At 56.6% G+C, this 20,953-nt stretch overlaps 1 protein-coding gene across 1 annotated transcript; it reads right to left on the bottom strand.

Annotated features, from left to right (window-relative positions):
* Window positions 1–231: 231 nt before the first annotated feature.
* Window positions 232–20,770, bottom strand: KCNH6 (potassium voltage-gated channel subfamily H member 6). The gene is made up of 13 exons (XM_032322763.1): window positions 20,482–20,770; window positions 19,460–19,690; window positions 14,314–14,475; window positions 14,005–14,210; window positions 10,936–11,361; window positions 9,340–9,739; window positions 8,111–8,310; window positions 7,645–7,897; window positions 4,446–4,639; window positions 3,084–3,168; window positions 2,404–2,572; window positions 1,494–1,680; window positions 232–1,204 (listed from the first exon to the last, which is right to left on the bottom strand). Exons 1-13 carry the CDS (start codon window positions 20,555–20,557, stop codon window positions 905–907), a joined length of 2,889 nt encoding a protein of 962 aa, XP_032178654.1. The 5' UTR covers window positions 20,558–20,770; the 3' UTR covers window positions 232–904.
* Between the last annotated feature and the right edge of the window lie 183 nt (window positions 20,771–20,953).

Here is a 20,953-nt window from a genome sequence, read left to right as displayed (position 1 = left end):
TCATGCTTGCGTAAATTTCGTAGCCTCTCACTGCTTCTGATCCCTCATCTCTTAAACGGGGCCAATAATACTGACCCCATCAGATTGTAGTGAGGCTTAGGGAACCAGTATCTACAGAACTGTCAGCAGGGGGCCTGGCACAAGGTGAGCACTACAGATGTGTTGGCCAAGCCAGACCCTCTCTGTTTCCCTTTACCCTAGCTTAGCTAAAAGCCCCATGCTCCTGTGGGTTCCTGGGTCCAGCAGAGCACCTTCAGGTCCCCAACACACAAATCCTTGTGGGAGGGACTCGAAAAAGACCACAGCTGTTGGAGTCACAGCACAATCAAGGACCTGATAACTCTCAGGTAAGTTAACACACCCAGCCCAACATGAAATGTGCTGACTTTATTAGCCGTGAGACATTCCACTGCCTGATAGAGTCCCAAAGGTCATCACAGAACCATGAGGGGTGGAGTAGCTGGGGGTTGGAGCTCTGTGCCCTGATGTGTCCACTACAGAGGACACTTTCGTCCTCAGCCGGTTCAAAGGCTCTTGGCAGGAGCTCTCACTAACCTTGGGTGCTGAGCCATGAAGTGGTGGTGGATCGTTCTGAGCCACAGGTGGCAGTAACCAGCCAAAAGCAAGGTTCTCACATGGATCAAAAACTTCTTTCTTCAGTGACTCCTCCATCCTGTAAGCTACCTCTACACCTGAACCTCAAACATCCTCTAAACAAAGCCCTAGAGGAGTCTGGGAAATTCCCGAGCCTCTTTACCATTCGCCATTGTGGGTCACTTGGGTTGGCAGTTGGTAGCTACGGTAGGAGAATGGTTTTCAGAGGTCCATTGGGCAGCTGTCTGCCTCCCCCAAATCCTTCACTCTCACCCACTTTCAATCCCCTCACGGTATCTTATCTTGCTGTTCAGGGGCTCCAACTTCCTGCCAATCCAGGATCTGAGCCATGTCTCTGGAACTCCAGCTGCTTGGGGATGGAGCTGAGGTGTTCAGGGAGGGAGGGAAAACGGGGACCACAGATGAGTCCCTGTACCTCCAGGGGATGAAGAGTTGAGGCCAAGGGCGACAGGAGCCCCTCAGGCTGCTCCTGTTCTGACGAAACGGTGAGAATTTTGTCTGTTGCAGCCAGGGGAGCCAGGGGAGGCCCCCTGGAGGAGGAGTTCCTTCGCGCCAGCCTATACTTGTTCAAGTCGCCACAGCTTGGGACCTGGGGGTGGGGGGCAAGAAAGGGGGAGGCCACCACCGTCAGGGATGGGAACTGGCAGGAGCTGTGTCCTGTTGCCCTTGCCCCAGCTGTGGGATCCATGGTTACAATCTGGGCTTTGCCACCACCTGTCCAGGCTGCTTGTCATGACGTCAAGGAGGAAAACAGAAGCCACAGCTGCTCTCTGACTGCAAAGGCTCTGGGCTTGATGCCACATTGAGACTAAGTTCCGGGTGGGGCAGACATGCAGCTGCCTCCAGGAAAGCCCTTGGGGATCCCTTCATCTGCTCACCTGTTCAGGGGTCAGACCGCCCGGGGGCAGCCTAGTTCCTGGACTCTGAGTGGCTGAGGCTGCAGGAAACAAGGCCAGGTCATCGGACATAGGGGCTCCCAGAATGCAGCCAGCGTGACCCTGGGGTGGGGGATGCTGAAGGAGCTGTAGGATACGGCTGAGGTCTGAGGACATGCGGGACTCCAGCCTGCCAGACAGAACCCCACAGTCAAGGTCAGGGTCAGAGTCAGCATCAGGGTAAGGGAGAGCAGTTCAGGTCCTGAGGCAGCTCTCAATTTTGCAGCCGACATGCCATTCCTGCTGCATGCAATGGCAGTCTGGGACCTACCTGATGCTACTTCCCCGCTACAGTCCACAGGTCTGCTGAAATTTCCCTTAGCCCATTCCTGACTTCAATAACAACAGTGACCAGGCATTATGCACACCTCATTTAGCCCTCTTAAGGGAGCTTTGGTATGGGTGTTCTGGTTATCCTCATTTCATGAAAGGGCAAACAGAGGCTCAGAATAGTTAAGTAACTTGTCCACATTCTTGCTGGTCAGTTGCAGAGCCAGGTTAGGAGCCCAAGACTCTACTGCCCCAAGCACTCCCTCTACCACCACAGCCCTGCCATCCACAGGCCACACACTCTTTCCAAGGGCCTATGAAATTTGTTTCTGCATGAGGTTATGCCCCTCTTCCAGAAAGTCTTCCTTGGTGTGTTTGGGGGTTCACTAGGATAAGCCACCCAAGGAAGTGGGCTTAGTGACCTAGGGAAGGGGAGACTTGCAGCTAAATGGGGCTAGCCATTCTAAAACCCACAGAGTACACAGTGATGTCCCTGAGCCACCAAGAGGGGGCACCCGTGCCTAGCCCACTGCTGGGCCTGCTCTCTGCAGCCACCCCCATTCCTGGCCCACAGGACACTCACCTGTTCATCTGGGCCTGGAGCTGTTCTAGCCTGGAACCTAGCTCCCGAGGCCAGCAGTCTGGGTCTCCCTGAGGGTTGGGGGGGCTGTGCCTTGGCTTTGGGGGCACTTGCTGCAGCAACTCAGGCCAGAGGCCAGATGCATCTGAGATGCTCAGGGAAGGGGCTGCGGCTGCAGGAGGGAAAGGGAAGCCTGAGCTTCGGTGTGGCTGGTTCCACAGGCATGAACTAGAGCCGAGGCCATCCCCTTCCCCCACCTGCCATGGTAACACAGGTTGGGAGAAGTGGCTCTCTTTACCTGGGTGCCCTGGAGTACAAGATCCTGCCCCCATAGAGGTCTGGCTTCTAGAGCCCAGAAAACTCTAACCCCGAAAAGGGGGCTAGGGCCTCAGCTTGGCTGGGGGGGTTGCTGGCTGCATGGGGACAGTCCAGCCCTGGCCTCACTGTCCAGGGAGCTGCAGCCCAGCCACTCCCCTTGTGCCTTGACGTGAAACAGCCCTTGCTCGAGTTCTGAGCACACACGGGCAGGAAGGAGACAGGGTGTCTATTCTTGAGCCTCAGAGAGGGAGCTGCCCTCCGTCCCAGGCTGAGGAAGATGCGGAAGGACCTGAAAGGGGTAGGAGGCTGGGCAGGAGCTTCAGGCGATGCTGGGGCCAACACTAGCGGAGGCTGGCTTTGCTTACCTGACTGGTTGTCACCAAGGAAGAAGGCTTGGTGGTCCTGGCTGCCTGGAGCTGGCTGGGGTGATGACTGGAAACCCCCGCCTGCCTTGTGGGGAACAAGAGCATCAAGTGACAGGTACCAAAGCTGGGACAGCTTTTTTCTCCCTTGCAACGCCCCTCCTATGGCCTTTGAGACAGCTAGGTGAGAAAGTAGTAACAGGAGGCCAGGCTTCCCCTGATGCTCCAGAAAGCTTCCTGAAGGTTCTCTCCTGTACAGGTGGGCAACCACCTTCTTGGCACCATGTAACTTGGGGATACTGAGGGCCTACAGATGCCCCAGGCCACAGGACCACATCCCACTTGCCCTAGGGTCCAGCCACTGAGCACTTGGGCCATCTGATGGCTCCTAGAGGTTAGGGGCCCCAAGGCAGATTCCTTATAAAACATCTCCTAGACAGATCACGTGGGAAGATGAGATACTGGCTGGGGGTAGAAGAGCAGAACAGACAGGGTTGGAATAGCTGTCCATAGCAAGAAAACCTGCCTCAGCACCATCTTCTAGAAGGTGGGCATGGAGCTTGAGCCAGCAGAACCCATCCTCCTGAGGCTGGGGGGTGGCAGGCTCAGTGCCAGGACCTCAGCCACTGTTTTCTCTGCCAGGCATGCCTGCCCCCTCCTTCACACTAACTGATTCCAGACACCCCTTCTCCATACAGTCCCTTCTGGGCACTCCTTGGTAACCCTGAGCTCCGTAGAAATTTGGTCTCCCCACACATCCTCGTGACTTCCTTGGTTATTTAACTACGAGGCTTTTTATTTTCATTGAGTTGTTATAATCTCTTCCACTGAGTAATAAGCTTGAGAGGAGAGTCTGCTCCATCACTCATCTACACCCCCGGGACCTGGCACTGTGAGCCCCTGGATGACAGATGCCCCCTTCCAGCCTGGTGCTGTGAGGTGGGAAAAACCTCAGCTGTAGATTTGCACAAACTTGAGTCCACTCTTTGGCTCTGCCTTTGACTGTATGGCTTACTGAATGCGGTATAGCTTTAGCTGATGTACTCATCCTCTCTGACCCTCAGTCTCTTCATCTAGAAAGTGGGGGAAATTACACCCTGTGCAACGAGAAGACTAAATGAGATCGTGTAAATGAAGCTGGGTTGGTGCTCAATAACTAGTAGCTCTCATCACATTTGGCATTATGTTGGCCACAGTAGACGTAGAAGAAATTACGGTGAAGGACGCAGGATGGGGTGGAAAGGAAGGGAGGTGGTCAGATGGGTCCCCTGAGGCCAGGCAGGCCAAGGACTCAGCAGCCTCCATGGCACGTTACCAGCTGGCTGAGGGCCACTCCCCACCCTGGCCCACCCAGGCCAGACTCACGTCCCGCAGGTTGAAGGTGACTTCCAGCTTACTCCAGAAGCTGTCTGCAAACGCGGGGTACATGTCCAGCACCTCCAGCAGGTCTGCCCGCTGGATCTTGTGCAGGTCACAGTAGGTCAGGGCCCGCACATCTGCACTGGACTTGCCCGGCCGGGCGTGAAGGCTAATGGGTTCCCCAAAGATGTCGTTCTTTCCTGCCAGCCAGAGGGACGGGGGTCTCTCCAGGGTCTGGCTCCAAGCTGTCCTTGGAAAGCCTCCCTGAGGGCCCCTTGATCATGAACTCTCCCCCCTCCAGGGATCCTGCCAGGCTGGGGCTAGAGACAAGCCTGGGTGTGCTGGCTGGGGGTGGGGAGGGGTTGGACGTGAAACCTGCCTTTTTCTTTGTTCCCTGAACTCTGAAGAGGATATATACCATCCCAGCATGTAGGTCTCCCCCAACACTAGTCTGCAGGCCCCTCAGGACCACCCGCATCAAAATCCTCCCCCCTTCTATTTTCTTTATTCTCTGGCACTGCCCCTATCCACCCCTCCACTCCAGGGAAAAGTGGGCAGGAAAGGACACTAAAGGTTCCCTGTTCAACCTCTTCCTTGCCCCTCAGTCTGGTGGTGCTGTGAATGCAGGGAACCACGGCTGGGAGCCCCCACTGCCTCCACAGCGAGGTCTGAGGCTTCTATCTCTTTGTATTCCCACTCCCTATTGTGGGCCCAGGTAACCAGCATGGTCCTGGCAGAGGAAGCCTGGGGAAGTCACTTCCCCTCCCTGGACCCCACCACTCTCCTCTCTAAAATGGGTTTAACTATAGTTCCAGAGGAACAGATGTGATGCTTGAGAACCTGCCTCAAATAGCAAGAAGCACCAGACAGGTTGGTGCCAGGCACCGGGGACGACAGATGTCCCATGGTGGGTGTAGGCTGATGACACTTGAGGCATGTGGTGAGGGTAGGGTTCCTCCTGGTGCTAGGCCCCCTGTGCTGGCCACAGGATGTAAACGTGAATAAGATCCTACACGCCTCCCCAAAGAGCCCCCAAAGTCCCACAAGATAGACACCTAAGCCACCAACTAGTTTACACGTCATGTGTAGAGTCTTAGGATGGGGAGAACAAAAAGCTCAGGGGCCAAGGAAGGGGAGGGGCTCAATCGACCAGGGTTGGTGGAGGCCGGGATGAAGGGCTTACCGAAGATGTGATGTGGGAGCTGGGTTGTGACAATGAGGGCTGGGCCCACCGGAGAAAGGCAATAGGAGTAGGAAAACCATCTGCCCAGTGAGGGCAGACAGAGAGCCCAGGGCTGGGGTGCCAGGGACCATGATTGCTTGACATCCACTCCCCACAGGGAAGTCCAGCCCCTCAGCCTGGCAGTACGACCTGGAGCCCTAATGGCTTACATGGACAATGATGGATGGAAGCCAAGCCCAAGAGAACAGGATCAAAGATCACTCAAGAGGAGAGGACTAAGGTCCAGAGAGGGAATGGACTCATCAGATTCACATATGAAATTCATAAGCTCGAAAACTGAGCAACATCATAAAATGATGGTTATCCAGTAGATAAAAGATTATGATCTAATGTACATTTCCACTCAAGGCAAAATGAGAGGATTTCAAGTCTCTAACTGAAACTTACATTGGACTAGCTTCTTAATTATTCTATAGAATTATTATCCTTCCCACGTGGATGGCACTTCTAAGGTAGGCTAGGAGTGAGGGAAGGTCTCATAGAGGAGCCCGCGGCTTGAGCTCAGCCTTGAAGGATGACCAGGATCTGCCAGAAAAGTGCTCCAAGCGGAGTGGCAGCACGTGTAAAGGCAGGGAGGTGTAACAGATACTGCAGGGTAGGGAAGTCTGGCAGCAGCATGAAGTGTTGGGGGGAGGGTGGCAGGAGTTAGGGAGGCCAGATCAGGGAGGGCTGTGCATGCTGGGATCAGGGGTTTACATATGTCTTGGGTCATGGGGAACCATGGAAAGATTTTGAACAGAAGAGGAATATGCAGATGTGAATTTCAGGTCACTGGCAGAAGGTGGAAAATGGAGTATGGGGGTAGACCAGATGTAGGGACACAGGAAAGGAGCGCTTGACATGTGCCCAGGAAGGACGTGATGAGAGCTGGAGCCAGGCAGGGACAAGGAGACAGGTGTGGGATAGAGAGGTATTAAGGAGGGTAACAGACGGGAGTCTGTGGCTGCCTGGATGGTGGGGATGAGACAGAAAAGGAGAAGGGTGCTCCCTTGGTTGATTTCCAGATCTCTGGCCCCAGCAATGGATGGTTCACAGTGATGAGGATTCTGAAGGAGCAGATTTGAGGAAAGATGACGATTTTAGACACAGACACATTGTTTGGTCTGCCTATGGAATATAGGGTGGCCATACCCGGGAAGGAACGGAATATTCTGGCCTAAGGAGATATTGCAGCCAGGACGGCTGAGAACGTGGGAGCAAGGCAGTAGCTCAGGTGAGGGTTCTGAGTGAGGAAAAGAAAGCAGAGCCCACACTTGGTGAACACCAGCTGGGGAGCGACCAAAGGGAGAGGACTGAGCAAAGGAACTGGAGGCGGCCTGTTCAGTGGGGCTGGAGGAGAGCCCAGCCATGGAGACCAAAGGAAAGAGAGGCTGGCATCCTGATCAGAGTCTTGGGGTGGGCTGAAGTCAGGGAGAAGGCAAGGAAGATGAGAATCGTCTCAGAGAGGTGAAGTGACTTGCACGAGGTCACAGGGTTGGTAAGGAGCAGGGGCTTGTGTGCCCCCAACTCTGTCCCCTGTCCAGTGCTCATATCCTTCTTCCAAAGTGTCCAGCTGTCCGTATAGCAGCAGTGAATGAGACTGGGGTCCTCCCTCCAACCAAGACAAAGCTTCGACCTCTCACATTGAGCTCTCCAAGAGTGGAAGAAGGTAGGCGCCTTCTTGGACTTTGGAGTCAGACACATAGCCCTGGAATCGGGTCTGGCTACCTGTCAGCATGACCTCTCTGAGCCTCTACTTCCCTATCAGGAAAATGGAACCCATGGTAGAGATTTGTTTTAAGGGTTCAGTGAGCAAGGTATTTAAAGGGGGGGAAAAAAAAGCCCTCCAGTGAGCACCGAGCATGCACACATGGCAGGCCAGTGAAATGTGCCATCCTGGTTAGGAATGGAGTAGTCCAGGCAGGACATCTCTATTTGCACCCCACCCACCCAAACCGGTCTTGCCCTCCCTGCCCGACCCACCTAGGATGGCCACCACCACGTCGTCGCGCAAGATCTCAATGGAGCCACGAGAGATGAAGTAGAGCGTGGAGAGCACGTCGCCCAGGTGCACCAGCGTGTCCCCCGGCGGTGCGTGAGTCGTCTTGAACTTGACCGCCAGCGCTCGCAAGCAGCCCTTGCTGGCTCCACGGAAGGCAGGGCAGTGCTGCAGCAGCGCACGGTGCAGGTGCAGGCAGATGTCGGCCTGTAGGCACTCGGGGAAGCCCTTCAGCACCTGTGAGGGGGGCGGCCCCATCCAGCAGGATGCGGCTGGGCCTGGGGCTAGCGGAACCGGAGCGGGGGTAGGGGAGGGCGGTAGAGTGGAAGGGGGTAGGGAGCTGGGGGTGCCCTGTGCAACAAGACCTCGGCCTCCCCCGGGGACATTCAGCCAGAGCTGGGACATGAGCTGGATCACCTGTCCCACCCGAGGTCAGGCCGCGGGGCTCACCGCGTTCATGTCAATGCCGTTGGTGTAGGACCAGGCATGCTGGAAGTACTCTTCCAGGCGCTGCCGCAGCGGGTTTGGGATCTGGTGGAAGCGGATGAACTCCTTGACCCGTAACATCTGCGTGTGGTAGCGCGCAGTGCCCGAGTACAGGCGCTGGATGATGGCTGACACGTTGCCAAAGATGCTGGCGTACATGAGGGCTGGGGTGAAGAAGCAGGGGCGTGGGGAGTGAGCTCCCTCGCAGCCCCACCAGGCCATAGCACCCCAAGGCCTGCTCCAGACCTCCTTCTCCCTAGGAACCCTCTAATCAGGGGCCCCTCCGTCCAGAGCCAAGTCGGAGTGCCCAGAACGGTGCCAGGGCATACAGAGGGACAAAAGCCCCTGGGCTTCCTGCCCGCCTCCCTCCTCTCTCTGTGCTGTGTCTCTTGGCACCTTCCTGGACCCAGAGGCCAGACTCCTGAGAACTAGGGCAATGATTTTTTTAGTACAGATTTGTTTTCCTCCTTCAAGTTGTTTAAAAAAAAAAAAAAAGAAAAAAGTATAATAAAGGGAAAACTCTTGGTCTCTGTTTTCACCCATTTTTTTTTCTTGTTTTTGTTTCTCCGGGCTTTCACATCTCTAAATACTCTGAACATGACAACTTCTTCTACGTGTAAAATTCCATCTGACTCTTGTGTTGCTAGACGAGGTGTCTTGGGGAGCAGGCAGCGCAGTGCAGGGCCCGGAGCACACATAGCCAGAGGAACTGGCCCCTGGGATAAAACTGGGTCTCTGTGTATCCCTGGCAAGGGATAGTTAGGACCCTCAGTCTCCTTGGTCTGTAAACTGGGCTTGTAATACAGCCCCCACAGGGCATGCACCTTTGACAAGCACTTACAAAAATGCCTGAGGGGCCAGCTTCATGGGTGTGCGAGCTGTGCTAAGAAGGGCCTGGTTGCTGGCTCTGCTGTCACCATTCTGGAAATCCTTAAGACTTTTTAAATAAATAGTGCCCACCTTTTCATTTTGTACTGGGCCCTACAAGTAATATAGCTGGTCCTGTTGCCTGGCACAGAACAAAATGTTGTACGTGTTTTAAATTCTGTGTGTAGTAGGTGAACAGGTGCAAAATTTCCTTGTGCTGCATGCTTCGTATTTGCCCATCCCCCACAGCTTTACTGTGTTCTGTCTCGTTACCCAACTAAAACTTGAATGGCACAGGTAAGGCCCGGGCATGGGGTGGCACTCACAGCCTATGAGCATGACGCAGATAGAGAAGACCTTCTCAGAGTTGGTGTTGGGGGAGACGTTGCCGAAGCCCACACTGGTGAGACTGCTGAAGGTGAAGTAGAGGGCGGTGACATACTTGTCCTGCACCGAGGGGCCGGAGGCTGGGTCACTGCCATTGTAGCGTTTGCCGAGCTGTGCGCCCAGGCTGTCCAGCCAGCCAATCTTGGGCTCCAGGTAGGGCCGCTCCACGTTGCCGATGGCGTACCAGATGCAGGCTAGCCAGTGTGCAATGAGCGCAAAAGTGCACATGAGCAGGAAAAGAACAGCTGCCCCGTACTCGGAGTAGCGGTCCAGCTTCCGTGCCACGCGCACCAGCCGCAGCAGCCTCGCCGTTTTCAGCAGCCCGATCAGGGTTGTGGTCTGGAGGGGCAGGGAGGGGGCCATGGAACCGGGGTCAACCCTGGAAAGGCTGCATTTAGGATCACCTTTGGTTGCTTGTGCATGTGGTCACACAGTCATTCAACAAACATTGGGCTCTTGGCCGGTGGCAGCAAAGCACAGCACGGCAGAGGATCTTAAGGAGCTCTCAGCCTAAATCTCAAAACATTGTTATGGTTGTGAGGACAGAAGTCCAGGGGAGTGCAGAGAAAAGGGTGATCAATACAGGACAGGGGAGGCTTCACTTGTGAGCTGAATCTTGAGAGTTGAGGCTGAGTCTGCAGGCAGACAGAGGGAGAGGGAAAGGCATTCTAGGCACAGGGAGTAGAATGAGGCAAGCAAGGCATGGAGGTGTGAAACGGCACAGCCCACATGGGAAACCAAGTGCGGTGTTGCCGCCTGGAGTGCAGGGTAGATGGTGGAGTGGTGAGAAACGAGCCTGGAGGGTGGGTGACTGGGGGCTGCTCCTGTGGACCTCAAGGTCCAAAAAGAGCTTGGCTTTTACTTCAAGCCACTGAGAAACCAATGAAGGTTCTACAGGGTCAGATAAATGATTTGAAACCAGTCCCGGTTTCTGTGTGGAGGAGTGAGGCTGGCAGGAGCAGCGCTGGGGCAGAGGTGGGTAAGAGGGCCGCTCGGTGTTCTGGCAGGGGTGGTTGGGGTGGAGAGAAGGGGAAGAGATTGGCTAGAAGTGGGTGGGCACGAGAGCAGGGAGTGATGATGGACTTCCCTCCCCACCAGCCCCCTGCTGGACGGGGTTGTGGGGGTGGCTCGTACACAGAAAGCAGAGCTGGTCAGAATGGAAAGCTGATCCCAAGGATGGGGGCAGAAGGACGTGGTGGGTCTAGAAGCTATGAGAAGAGCCTGCAAATGCCTTCATGTCAGCCGTAGGAAGTGAGTGGGCATAGTAGTGGGTCTGGGGGTGACCGGGGGGTCAGGCTGCCTTGCGGAAGCAGCCTGTGGATTCCCTTTCCAACTCCAGGGTAAGTGTGCTTTAGAAGCCAGCACAAGGGGCTGGGAGATGACACATGTTTGAGGCCCCCTCTCTATCCCCACCTCCTTTGGCAAAGGTACTCAACACCAAGAGCTCCCTGCACCCAGGACCGTGGGGCTGGGAAGCCCCAGGGCTGGGGCACAGGGAGTGGCCACAGCCGCTGGCCTGAACGGGGTTTGCTCACCTCATCGGAGCCAGTGCGGAAGATGAGCAGGTCGAAGGGGATGGCGGCCACCATGTCAATGAGGAACCAGCCCTTGAAGTAGTGGACGGCAATGCGGCGAGGGTGGCTGACCACCTCGTCGTTGGTGTTGACATAAGTGGTGCGGAAGTTGATGACAATGTCCACGACAAACATGATGTCTACGATGAGGTCCACCACGGTGAGCGGACTACAGGTGTAGCCACAGTCCACGCGTTGCGACTCGTCCTGGTCGCTGAGCAGGAAGGCGGCTGAGTAGGGTGTGAAGATGGCCGTGTAGATGACCAGCAACAGGATGAGCCAGTCCCACACGGCCTTGAAAGGGCTGTAGTGCAGCAGGGTCCCCCGATGGATGCGTGGAGCCTGCAGCTTGTACTCCGGCAGCACGTCGGCGCCCAGGGACAGAACCTGGGGGTGAGGACACATAGGGTGTCCGTTGCTAGGGAGACAGGGCTGGGAGGGATGAAGGCTTCTCGGAGGAGGGGGCTGTGGGAGAGGGTGGGTGATGAGGGCTGTGGCGGGTAGAGGGGATGAAGCCAAGATGGGGAGAGCATGTGTGAGGCAAATTCACAAGGCGACAGGTGTATTGGGAGGAAGTACAGAGGAGAGGGGTTACATGAGGAAGGACACAGCTCTGTTGCATAGGGAACCCCGGGGTTGGAAGTTCACCAGCTCCCTCACAAACAGGCCAGCCTGGGGTGGAGAGAGCACTGGGGCGGGGCGGGGGGTGGTCGGAGGAGAACCAGGCTCGGAGTCATCCGTGGGCATGTTCCAGAGAACTTAGATCGAAGGGGGTAGCTGGGGGTTCGATCCTCTCTGGTGGGTTTGGGAGGTTCCCAGAGGTCAGGATTCCTGATGGGACCAAATCACTCCCAGAAGAACCTCTTCAGTCCTGAAGGTCCCAGGGAGCCTAGACCAATGAGGGGCCTCCCTGGGGCCAACTCACAGAGCCTTCCATGGGAAGAGTCAAACTTAGGGTGATGTAGCTATTCTGAGCCCTTGACAGGTCCTGGGCACCAAGGAGCCCCGACTATTTTGCATGCGTGCAAAGGGGGCTTTGCTCATTACTTTCAGCTGAGCCCCCTCTTTTCTGCCCCTCCCACCCTGCCTCGGAGACTATGGCCAATATAGGGTCACCAGGCCCAGCCCGGCATGCCCAGGCTCTTGCCAGCTACCCAACACTAGAGGCAGCTGGGGCATCAGGAAGCGCATGTGTTTTGAAGCCAGCCAGACCTTCCAGGCTGATCCCAGTTCTGACATTGCTATATGTCTGTCTTGGGGTGAATTTTATGAGCTCTATGAGCCTCAGTTCCTCCGTCCACAGAGTGGATAACAAAGCACAACCAACTCCAGACATGATCGTGTATCCCAGTGGCACGTGCTGCTCTACGATCATTCCTGATGGAGCCTGAGGACTGGCCCGCTGACCCCACCACCACCACTGGATAGGCCCTGGCAGATGGCCCTGGTTTGAGAAAATCTGCAGTGTTACATTCTAACCTTTGCAAATCAGATCCATTAACAGATGAGGTCACAATAAGGAGGATCCATCAAAGGGCTTAGGTCCTTTGGAGGTAGGAGCTCAGGTGTGAAGACCCAGCCCTCTGAGCCTTGGTTGAGGTGGGGGAACTTCCCTACTCGGGGCCCCTGCCAGCTCCCTCCCCTGAGGTCTGTCAGGCACCTCTCCTACCTTAGGGTCCTTTCGGGGTGGGCTGGGAAAGCCAAGGCAGGCTGGGGCGCTGGGGTGGGGGGCAGGATAGGAGCAGGGGGGCTGGTGGAGCAGGGACCATGGGCCCCAGTCAGGCCTATCAGTCTTTCATGGGCAAATTTCCCGTCTAACACCCCCATCACCGCTGTGCCAACCTGAGGGCCTGGGGTGAGTGGCCTTGGCAGGACTCCCATGGTCAGGTCCCTAGGGCCACCCTGCCTGACCTCTGAGGCCCCAGCCCTGCAGCCTGGGGTGCTTCCTTCCCAGGGTTCTCGCATTTGGGGAGGGGCTGGGTGACAGAGAGTTTCCATCCCACCTGTTCGGTCACAAGTGAAAGGGGGCAGGGAGGAAAAAGAACGGACCCATCCCCCACGAAGGCAAAGCCTCAGAGAAAACTGAGTGGAGGCCCTGAGGCCCCCACCCCCACGATCTGTACTTCCTTCCTCAGCCCTGGCCTAGGCCCCTTTGACGTCTCCGTTACTCAAGGTCGAAAGGATCCTTAGAGACCTTGGAGTCCAACTCTCTCTACAGGAGAGCTCTGGGGCCCAGAAAGGGGTAAGGTTACTTGTCCAAGGTCATACAACAAGTCAGGGGCAGGACTCCGGTCATCTGAACCTCAGACAGGGTTCTTGCATTTCCCTCTAGAATGGTGGTGGGGACTGGGACATCAGGCCCTATGCAAGGGCACACAGGGGTCAGCTGAAACAGAAAACCCAGGAAGGTTTGCCTGGGGCTGGCCAAGGAGGGGCTTAAGGGGAGAGAGGCATTCCAGATGGGACAGCTGCTCCCCTGGCCCTGGCTCCTCTGACTCTGGGCCTGCTTCAGGGCATGAATCCCCAGGAAGATGCTCAAAGAGAACTTAAGACGCCAGGGCCAACTCCCCTCTGCCTGGCTGGGGGAGGATCCTGTGGCGGGCTGGGGCGTGGAGGTGGGGAACAGGGACAGGGACAGGGACAGGGACAGGCCTCCATCCTTCCTCCTCTTCTCTCCCTAGGACGGCCCTGACACTTCTCTCTGCTTCTCCTTTTCTGTGACTGGGAGAGACTTGAACAGGCCCCCCATGGCGGCCTGGGTGATCCCCCCTCCCAGGTTCCTCCAGAGCTAGGGCGTGGCACTGTTCCCAGGCTCTGCTGATACCGACCTCCCCCGCCGCTCCCATCAGGATGGTGGGCTCTAGGTAGGCCTTCAGGACTAGTGAAAGGGGGCAGGACAGGGGGCCTGGGGCTCAGACCACACCCCAGGGGGCTGGACAAGCTGACTGCCTCCACCACCCCCAGCCCCAGGCCTGAGAAGGGACCCACGAGGCCCAGCACAGCCCCGCCACCCTGCCCTGCAGCCCGCACCTGGGTGACCTTCTCAGTGACGTTCTGGGTTCGCTCCACCACCTTGTGCGGTGCGATGATCTCAATCTCCGTGGTCGAGCCCGAGCGGTGCTTCTCGAGGTTGAACTCCACGAAGTTGAGCGTGAACTGTGGGATCTGGCCAATGGTTCTGTACTTGACCCTGCCTGTGCCAGGCCCCTGTGCCCCCGGCCTGCCATGAGAGCTCTCTGAAAGCAGGCCCAGGGTCAGAGCAGCCAGGCCCTGGGGACCAGCTGTCCCATCTGGTACCCCCACGCATCCCTCCCACCACCCCGTACCCCGCCACCTCACCGGAGCCCAGGAAGCTCTGGGACAGCAGGCACTGGGACAGGCTACGACGTTCGCTTTTGGCCAGGAGCTGGGCCAGGTCCTCGAAGTTGAGGATGAACATGATGACGGCCCCATCCTCGTTCTTCACGGGTACCACGTCCACCAGGCAGCGGAAGCTGGAGGCTGCAGACACCAGTGGGAGGGGTCACAGAAGGGATCCTCTCCTGCAGTAATATGGCCAGGGGAAGCCAGGGAGGGGGCTGGGTGGAGGTCAAGTGAAGGGCAGCCATGGGACTATTGGGTAGAGGGTTGGTGATGCTGCCCAGCAGGTGCCCCACCCACAGGGCAGAGGTGGGGAGAGCAGCTTAGCTGCTCATTAGGAGATAATGTAGCATCGGGCCCAAGTCCACACTCAGCCCTCTGCTCAGGGCTTAACCTTGAGGTTTGCTTCTGCTGTAATTAAAGCTGAGCAGATGGGGTGGATTAAGTGGGGAGGGGATGTCGGGCGTTCTACCCCCATGTAGCTCTGGCTAGCCCTGGGTTCAGCTGCCATATTCTTACCCGGCAAAGATGCCCCGCTCCCTCGATGCTGGAAGGAACTCGGAAAACACACTAAGTACTGTACCTGGAGACAGTGGGCACTTTAGGCCTCAAGATCCATGGTGGTGCCTCAGGAGAGGGGCAGATATAGCCCTCCCCTCCATTCTGCAGAGCCTGGGGTTCTGAGAAACGGACTGGCGAGGGCTGGAAGGGGAGGTGGGGGGGGCTGGTCTTGCTGAGTTCTCAGCACATAACAGCTTGGGGAGAAGGGACGGGTCCAGGATGAAGACACTGGAGTAAAGGCCAGGCTGCCACCCCAGGGGTCCCAAGGCAGACGTACTGGGACTGGAGGGCAGGCAGGGCAGTGGCCTGGGGTCTGGAGAAGGAGAGAGATGGCAGTTTGGGGACAGGCCCCTCCCCTTCTGACCCTCTCACATCCTCTTAGGCAGCTTAGACCTAGCTGTTGGCCCTCTGTTCTTCTTTCTTGGCTTCAGGGTCTCCCCTATGTGTGTGTGTGTGTGGGGGGGCAATCAGAGCTAAGACAGCCATATACTCCCAGAGCCCAGACTATGGGCTGAGTTGGTGGGTAGATGCTCTATAAACCCCCTTTCCATGATACCCAGTGGTCCCATGTCCCTCAGCTGAAACTGTTGGTGGGTATCAGGCCCAAAGGGCAGGATGCTAAGAGCCAGGGCCTCAAGTAAATATGCCTGAGGACAGATTTGGGTCTGTCTCATGTAGGGGTCAGTACCTGTCCTGGGTGTTGTGTGTTGTTGAGTGAATGAAAGAACGTGTAAATGTAGGTACGCAGGAGGCCGGTTGACAGGAGCATTGCTACTTTGGGGTCCATTAGGATCTCCCTTCCCCCAAACTGCCTCCTCACACCGTCAGCGCTGGGGTGCAGCTAAGCGGCCTGCATCTTCCCTCCCACCTTCTTCCCTGGGAGCAGGGATCTCCTGGATCAGATTCCCCGACTCCCAGGCACCAGGCAGCCATCTGCCAGCTGCTGCCCTGGGCCCCGGGGGAGACATCCACACTGAGGAGAGGCCACCCACCTGCCTCTGTGACCGCTCCTGGGCTCAGAGGGCTATGGGCTCAGCCTCCCGAACCACAGCCCAAACTCTTAGCCTGGGACACCGGGACCTACCCAGGAAGCCTTGCTGGCCAGTGGTCTGACACTTCCCCCCCACCCAAGGCCAGACTGTCACCTCACTGGCACTCCTCTCTGTCACTCCAGAGATCTGGCCTGGGATAGGGCAGGGAGAGGGCAAAGCTGGACAGAGGGGCAGAGTCTCCAGGCTCTCTATGCTGTTGGGCACTGTCAAGGCCCAGTCTTCAAGGGGTAGGACCTGCCCACTGATGCTCTTCCGAGAAAACTGAGGATGGGAGTGAACCAAAGACCCATCATAATAGTGAGGACTGGAGGAAGTCGTGCATCCCGTGCCCAACCTTCATTCTTGCTGCCTCTAGGGTGGGCAGAGAGAGGAGTCTGTGAGGATTTAGATGAGTTTGGAGCGTTCTTTTTCCACAGCCCTAGGCTACCCTTGCTCACACGTGACTCTGTCTGGGTGACCAGAAGCAGGGGAGTGTGTCACCCCAGGCTGTGCCCAGGAGAGGCGGTGTCCCTGTGCCCTTGCCCCACTGCTGGAGGGGGAGCTACCTTTTACCCCTTCCAGGCGCTCACCTTGCTCACCTCTGACCAAGGGCAGCAGACTTGTCTGCCCCCTGGGACGCAGCCCTTCTCTCTGCTCTGCTCTGCCCCCTGGATGTGCACCTTCTTTCAGTTTCCCATTGTCCCCACCCCTCGCCCCCTGGCCCTTGCCCCTCCTCCACACAGCCTCCCTGTCTATCACCCCCACCTCTTTATGTCCATCCAGGTTTGCAGGGAACCCTCAGGGAGAAGCTGGTGCTGTAGAAAGCTGCCACTGAGAGCGCAACAGGGGAGAGTGGTCTCTTGCTTGGAGCTTCGGGCATTCATGGGTGAGTATGTGGAAAACACTGGGGCCTCTGACCTTGGCCCTTACCCTGTCCTCCTCATCCAGAGCTGAGGTCTGGAGGAGCCCAGGCATCCTCTAGTGTGACTTGGAGATGAGGAGACTCTCTGGTTTGGGGTCATTAGAGAAGAGGGCCCGACCAGCGCAGGCAGGTCTAGGCTCCTCTGCCAAGGGTCCAGCGGGGGCCTGTATAAAGGTGGAAGAGATCTGAGCATCTCTTTTCCTCCCTCCAAACTCTCATTAGTTTTAGTCTGTCCTGACTGTCCCCAGCCCTCCTTATCTGTTAGATTCTTACTTTCCTCAGTAAAGGCAGGTGGCAGAAGAGCCAGGTTCTTAGGGGTCTGCGAGCCCTATCTCATGGGGCAATTTTTGCCAAGTGCTGTGGCTTCTTTGAATCCAACTTTGTGCAGCTGTATAATGTGGAGATAAATGAACACTTTCATTTTGACTTGGAGAACTGTCAGTGGATTACCCTTTTAGAGGAAAAGAGGATTATAAATAAACCAGCTAGAGTTCTGTTCAGGACCCTTTTCCACCTCCCTAGAGTCAGGGGGAGGGGAAGAGAGGAGGTATTGACTGGAAGAGGGAAGAAATCACCATTAGGAGCCCTGTCAGTAGGACTAAAGGTATATGGGAACATTATAAAAGAAGAATCATGTAGTCAGAGTGGACAATAAGGTGAATATAAGTTATCTGAGTACGACATCCTTTCCTTAGGGTAAAACAGGCCAAGAAGCTCTTGTTTCTGGATTTGGGGCCAATCTCAGGTACGTCCAAGTGGTCTAAGTCTTGGGTAACAGGGCAGAGAAGGGCTTAGTGGCATAGGCAGGGGTGTGCAGGCACCAGATATGTGGTAATTTTCCATTTTCACCCAGGGCACGCCCCCAAGACTAAGTCCTGGGATCTCTTCTGATATCTGGAAGACCCCAGCAGGGTTCTGAAGATCTGAATCCTGATCTGAGAGGGCCAAAGCCTGGTCTTGATCTCTTCCCCCTGCCCGGGTACATACAGGGTGCTGAGGAGAGACCCTAAGAAAGCTGATCTGACATCCCTAGGAGTCTGAGACCAGCCCATACTCCTCTAGGGCCCAGCTAGAGCTCTGGGGTTAAGGACCTGTTATCACCCCCATTTCCTGCTGTCCCATCCTATCTCAAGGGGACCCTTCTCACTCCCCTGACTGTCACCTCCTCCCTGCAATGATGTGAGGAGGTGAGGTCACAGCTTTTAAAAATATTCTGACTTCATTAACCCTGCAAGGGCTGCCAAACTAAACCAGATTCTTCCTACTCCCCTAATCACTACCCCTGCATCTGCTTAGTTGGCAACAGCAGGAGACAGTCAGGGGGACATCCAGGACCCAGCCATGAAGCATCCTAGAAGCCCTTGAACACAAACATGCACACACATACATGCTTATGTCCACTTACATTCATGCTCCATACACACCCCAGGCCCCTAGGGCCCCGGTTCTCAGTATCCCTTGGCCCCAATCCAAAGGAACCTGGTCTTTATACTCAGAGGGCCCTCGTGCATGCCTTCTCCAGAAGTCCGGCTTCTTAGCAGAGGCAGCTGGGGGGGCCTTTCTCCCTTCTTGGGATTACTCAGAACAAATAGATCAAGGCAAAAATCCGGAGACTTGGGTTCTGCCCCAAGTTGGACCCCAGCAGTAGGATATTGGGCAAGTCCCTCCGTTGTCTCGGGCCTTGGTTTCTTCATCCATGAAATGAAGGGATTTATCTAAGCCAGTGGTTCCTTAACTTGACAGAACATCAGAACCACCGGGGAGATTTCTCCAAATGCACCTGCTTTGGTTTCAACTCACACCTCTGAGTCAGCCTCTCTCTAGGGAAGGTGTGTTTTGGAAAACACGTCCCAGGTAATTCTGATGCAGAACCAGGGTGGGGGGCCATTAAGTGATTTCAAAGGGACTTTTAGGATCCTAGTTCCCACTCATCTCTCCCCTTCTTCCCACCCACTGTCTGAGACTCTGAGGTCCTAGGGGGAGAGTCTTAAAGGGCCACAGAGCTCTGTCCTCAGCTCCTACCCCATGCTTTTGTCCTGCTTGCAATAAACGTGGGCTGGCAGTAACATCCCAAACTGGATGAGCCTCTGGGTAGGGGCAAACTCCAGACTCTATCTCCCCGACGATCTGGGGCTGGGTGAGCCAGGTCCACTCCTGTTTCCCAGCAAGCAGCCCCCAAGCCTTGCTTGCCCACAGAGGCATTGAGGGGGTGACTCCTTCCCTAATCTCCAGAGCAGACGGAGATGAGGAAAGGTTCATTTTCTTTCCAGCTGCCTGACAGCTGGGGCTGACAGTGACAGAGTGGGCAGCCAGGAGACTGGGGATGTGGGGGAGGGATGGTGGAGCCGGGGGCCCTGCCTGGAGTGAGGATCAGTCGGTGAGTCACCCTGGTCCCCAGCTTTGGGAAAGGACCTCAGAAGGCATCGATTCCAATGCCTATTGCTCCTCCCCCCACCCCACCCCGTGCAGATAAAGAAACTGAGGAGCAGAGAGGAGCAGGATTTGTTGGGGCCTCTGGTCCCTGGGTCAGTGCCCTCCCGATGGCCACCGTGGCTGGACAAGAGAGGGGCCGAGTCAGCCCTGCAGAACCTGTGGCCCAAGGGAAGCTCACCATCCTTGCGGTAGTAGAGAATGTCCACCTTGCACTCCTCCGTCCCCAGCAGGGCCTGAGCTAGGCGGGACATGGCACTGCGCGGCGTATTGGGTCCTGTGAGGAAGTCGCAGGTGCAGGGTCGCTGCATCACCTCCACTCGGGAATAGCCAAAGAGTTCACAGAAGCCGTCGTTGCAGTAAATGATGGCGCAGTTCTCCATCTGTGCATTGGCTATCAGGAACTTCCGACCTGGGGTGGGATGTGGGAAGCCCATGGCGACCAAGACTGGGCAACAGAGGGCAGAAAGATCATAGGGATTCTCGGCAGCAGTGAGGGGGTGTCTAGATGGGAGAGCAGAGCAGTAACCAGAATGAGGGAGAGAAGTCAGGTCTGGTAAGGGTGGGAAGACCTCGGAGGCCAGAGTCATGGGGGATGGCCATGGGACTCTTGAAAGTAATGAGAGCGATGGTAAGGAGCGGGGGGATCAGAACGGTGACCAGAGAAGTGCTGGGGAAGGGGAGTTAGGCCTGGGGGTAGTGGGAAGACCAGGGCAGTAGTAGGGTCAGTGAAGTGGAAAAGAGGCCCAAGGCTTCCTGGAGGCAGTGCGAGGAGTCGGGAAGAGGGAGCAGGGATGTGAACAGATGGGGCTCAGGCCTGGTGAGAGCTCCTATAAAAATTAGAGTGGCTAGGTCAGGAGGTGAAAAGGAGGGATCAAGGAAACCTCTGGAGGAAGGGAGGGGGTTGGTGTCAGGAGGAGGAAGCTGGACAGAAGGGAAGGTCAGCGACTGGGATACCGAGAAATCAGCTCAGGGAAGGGGGCATTGCAGCCTGCCTCTCTTGCTCCAGAGTAGAGTGTGGCATTTGAGTTAAGTGGGACTTGCTGGAACAGAAGATGTTTGGGGACAATAAAACGAAAGATTTTGCATTCAGCGTCAATATCCTCCCCACTCTGCTCCATTCGAAGTAAGTAAAGGAGTCCCACCACTCCTGCCACCGAACCAGGAGTTCAGATCCGCCCCCACCTTAACGCGTACACTCACTCTGGCCCTCGAACTTGCGGATGATGGTGTCCAGGTACGTGTTCTGGGGCGCGACGTGGCCCCTGCGGACAGGCATCTTTCGGCTGCAACCTCCGCCCGGAGCCACCAGCCGCCCGGCTCCCTGCGTCTCCACCTGTCCTCGGGCTCAGCGGCGTCCGGTTCCGGGTGGGCGCTGCCCCCAGAGTGGGCCGCGGGGCTACGTGCCCCGCCTGCCCGCCTGCGCCTACCCTCTGCTGCCCTCCCTGCTCCGCCCTCCCAGGCCCGCGGCTCCCGCGCCTCACTCCCCCGGCTCCAGCCCTGGAGCTGTCCGCGCGGCGGTGCTGAAAGAAGCCGCGAGGCTGCGGGGCGGGGTTCGCTGGGCGGGGGCAACTTCTCCCCGACCCGACGGGGCAGGGGCGGGGCCCTGACTCCTAGGGGGCGGAGCTGGGCAGAAGTGCTACATCAGGGAATGGGTTGGGGCTCCTCTCCCGAG

Source organism: Mustela erminea, chromosome 18 (genome assembly GCF_009829155.1).
Source record: "Mustela erminea isolate mMusErm1 chromosome 18, mMusErm1.Pri, whole genome shotgun sequence".
Lineage (NCBI taxonomy): Eukaryota > Metazoa > Chordata > Mammalia > Carnivora > Mustelidae > Mustela > Mustela erminea.
Note: the sequence above shows the minus strand (reverse complement) of the source record. Positions and strands in the feature narration are given on the sequence as shown.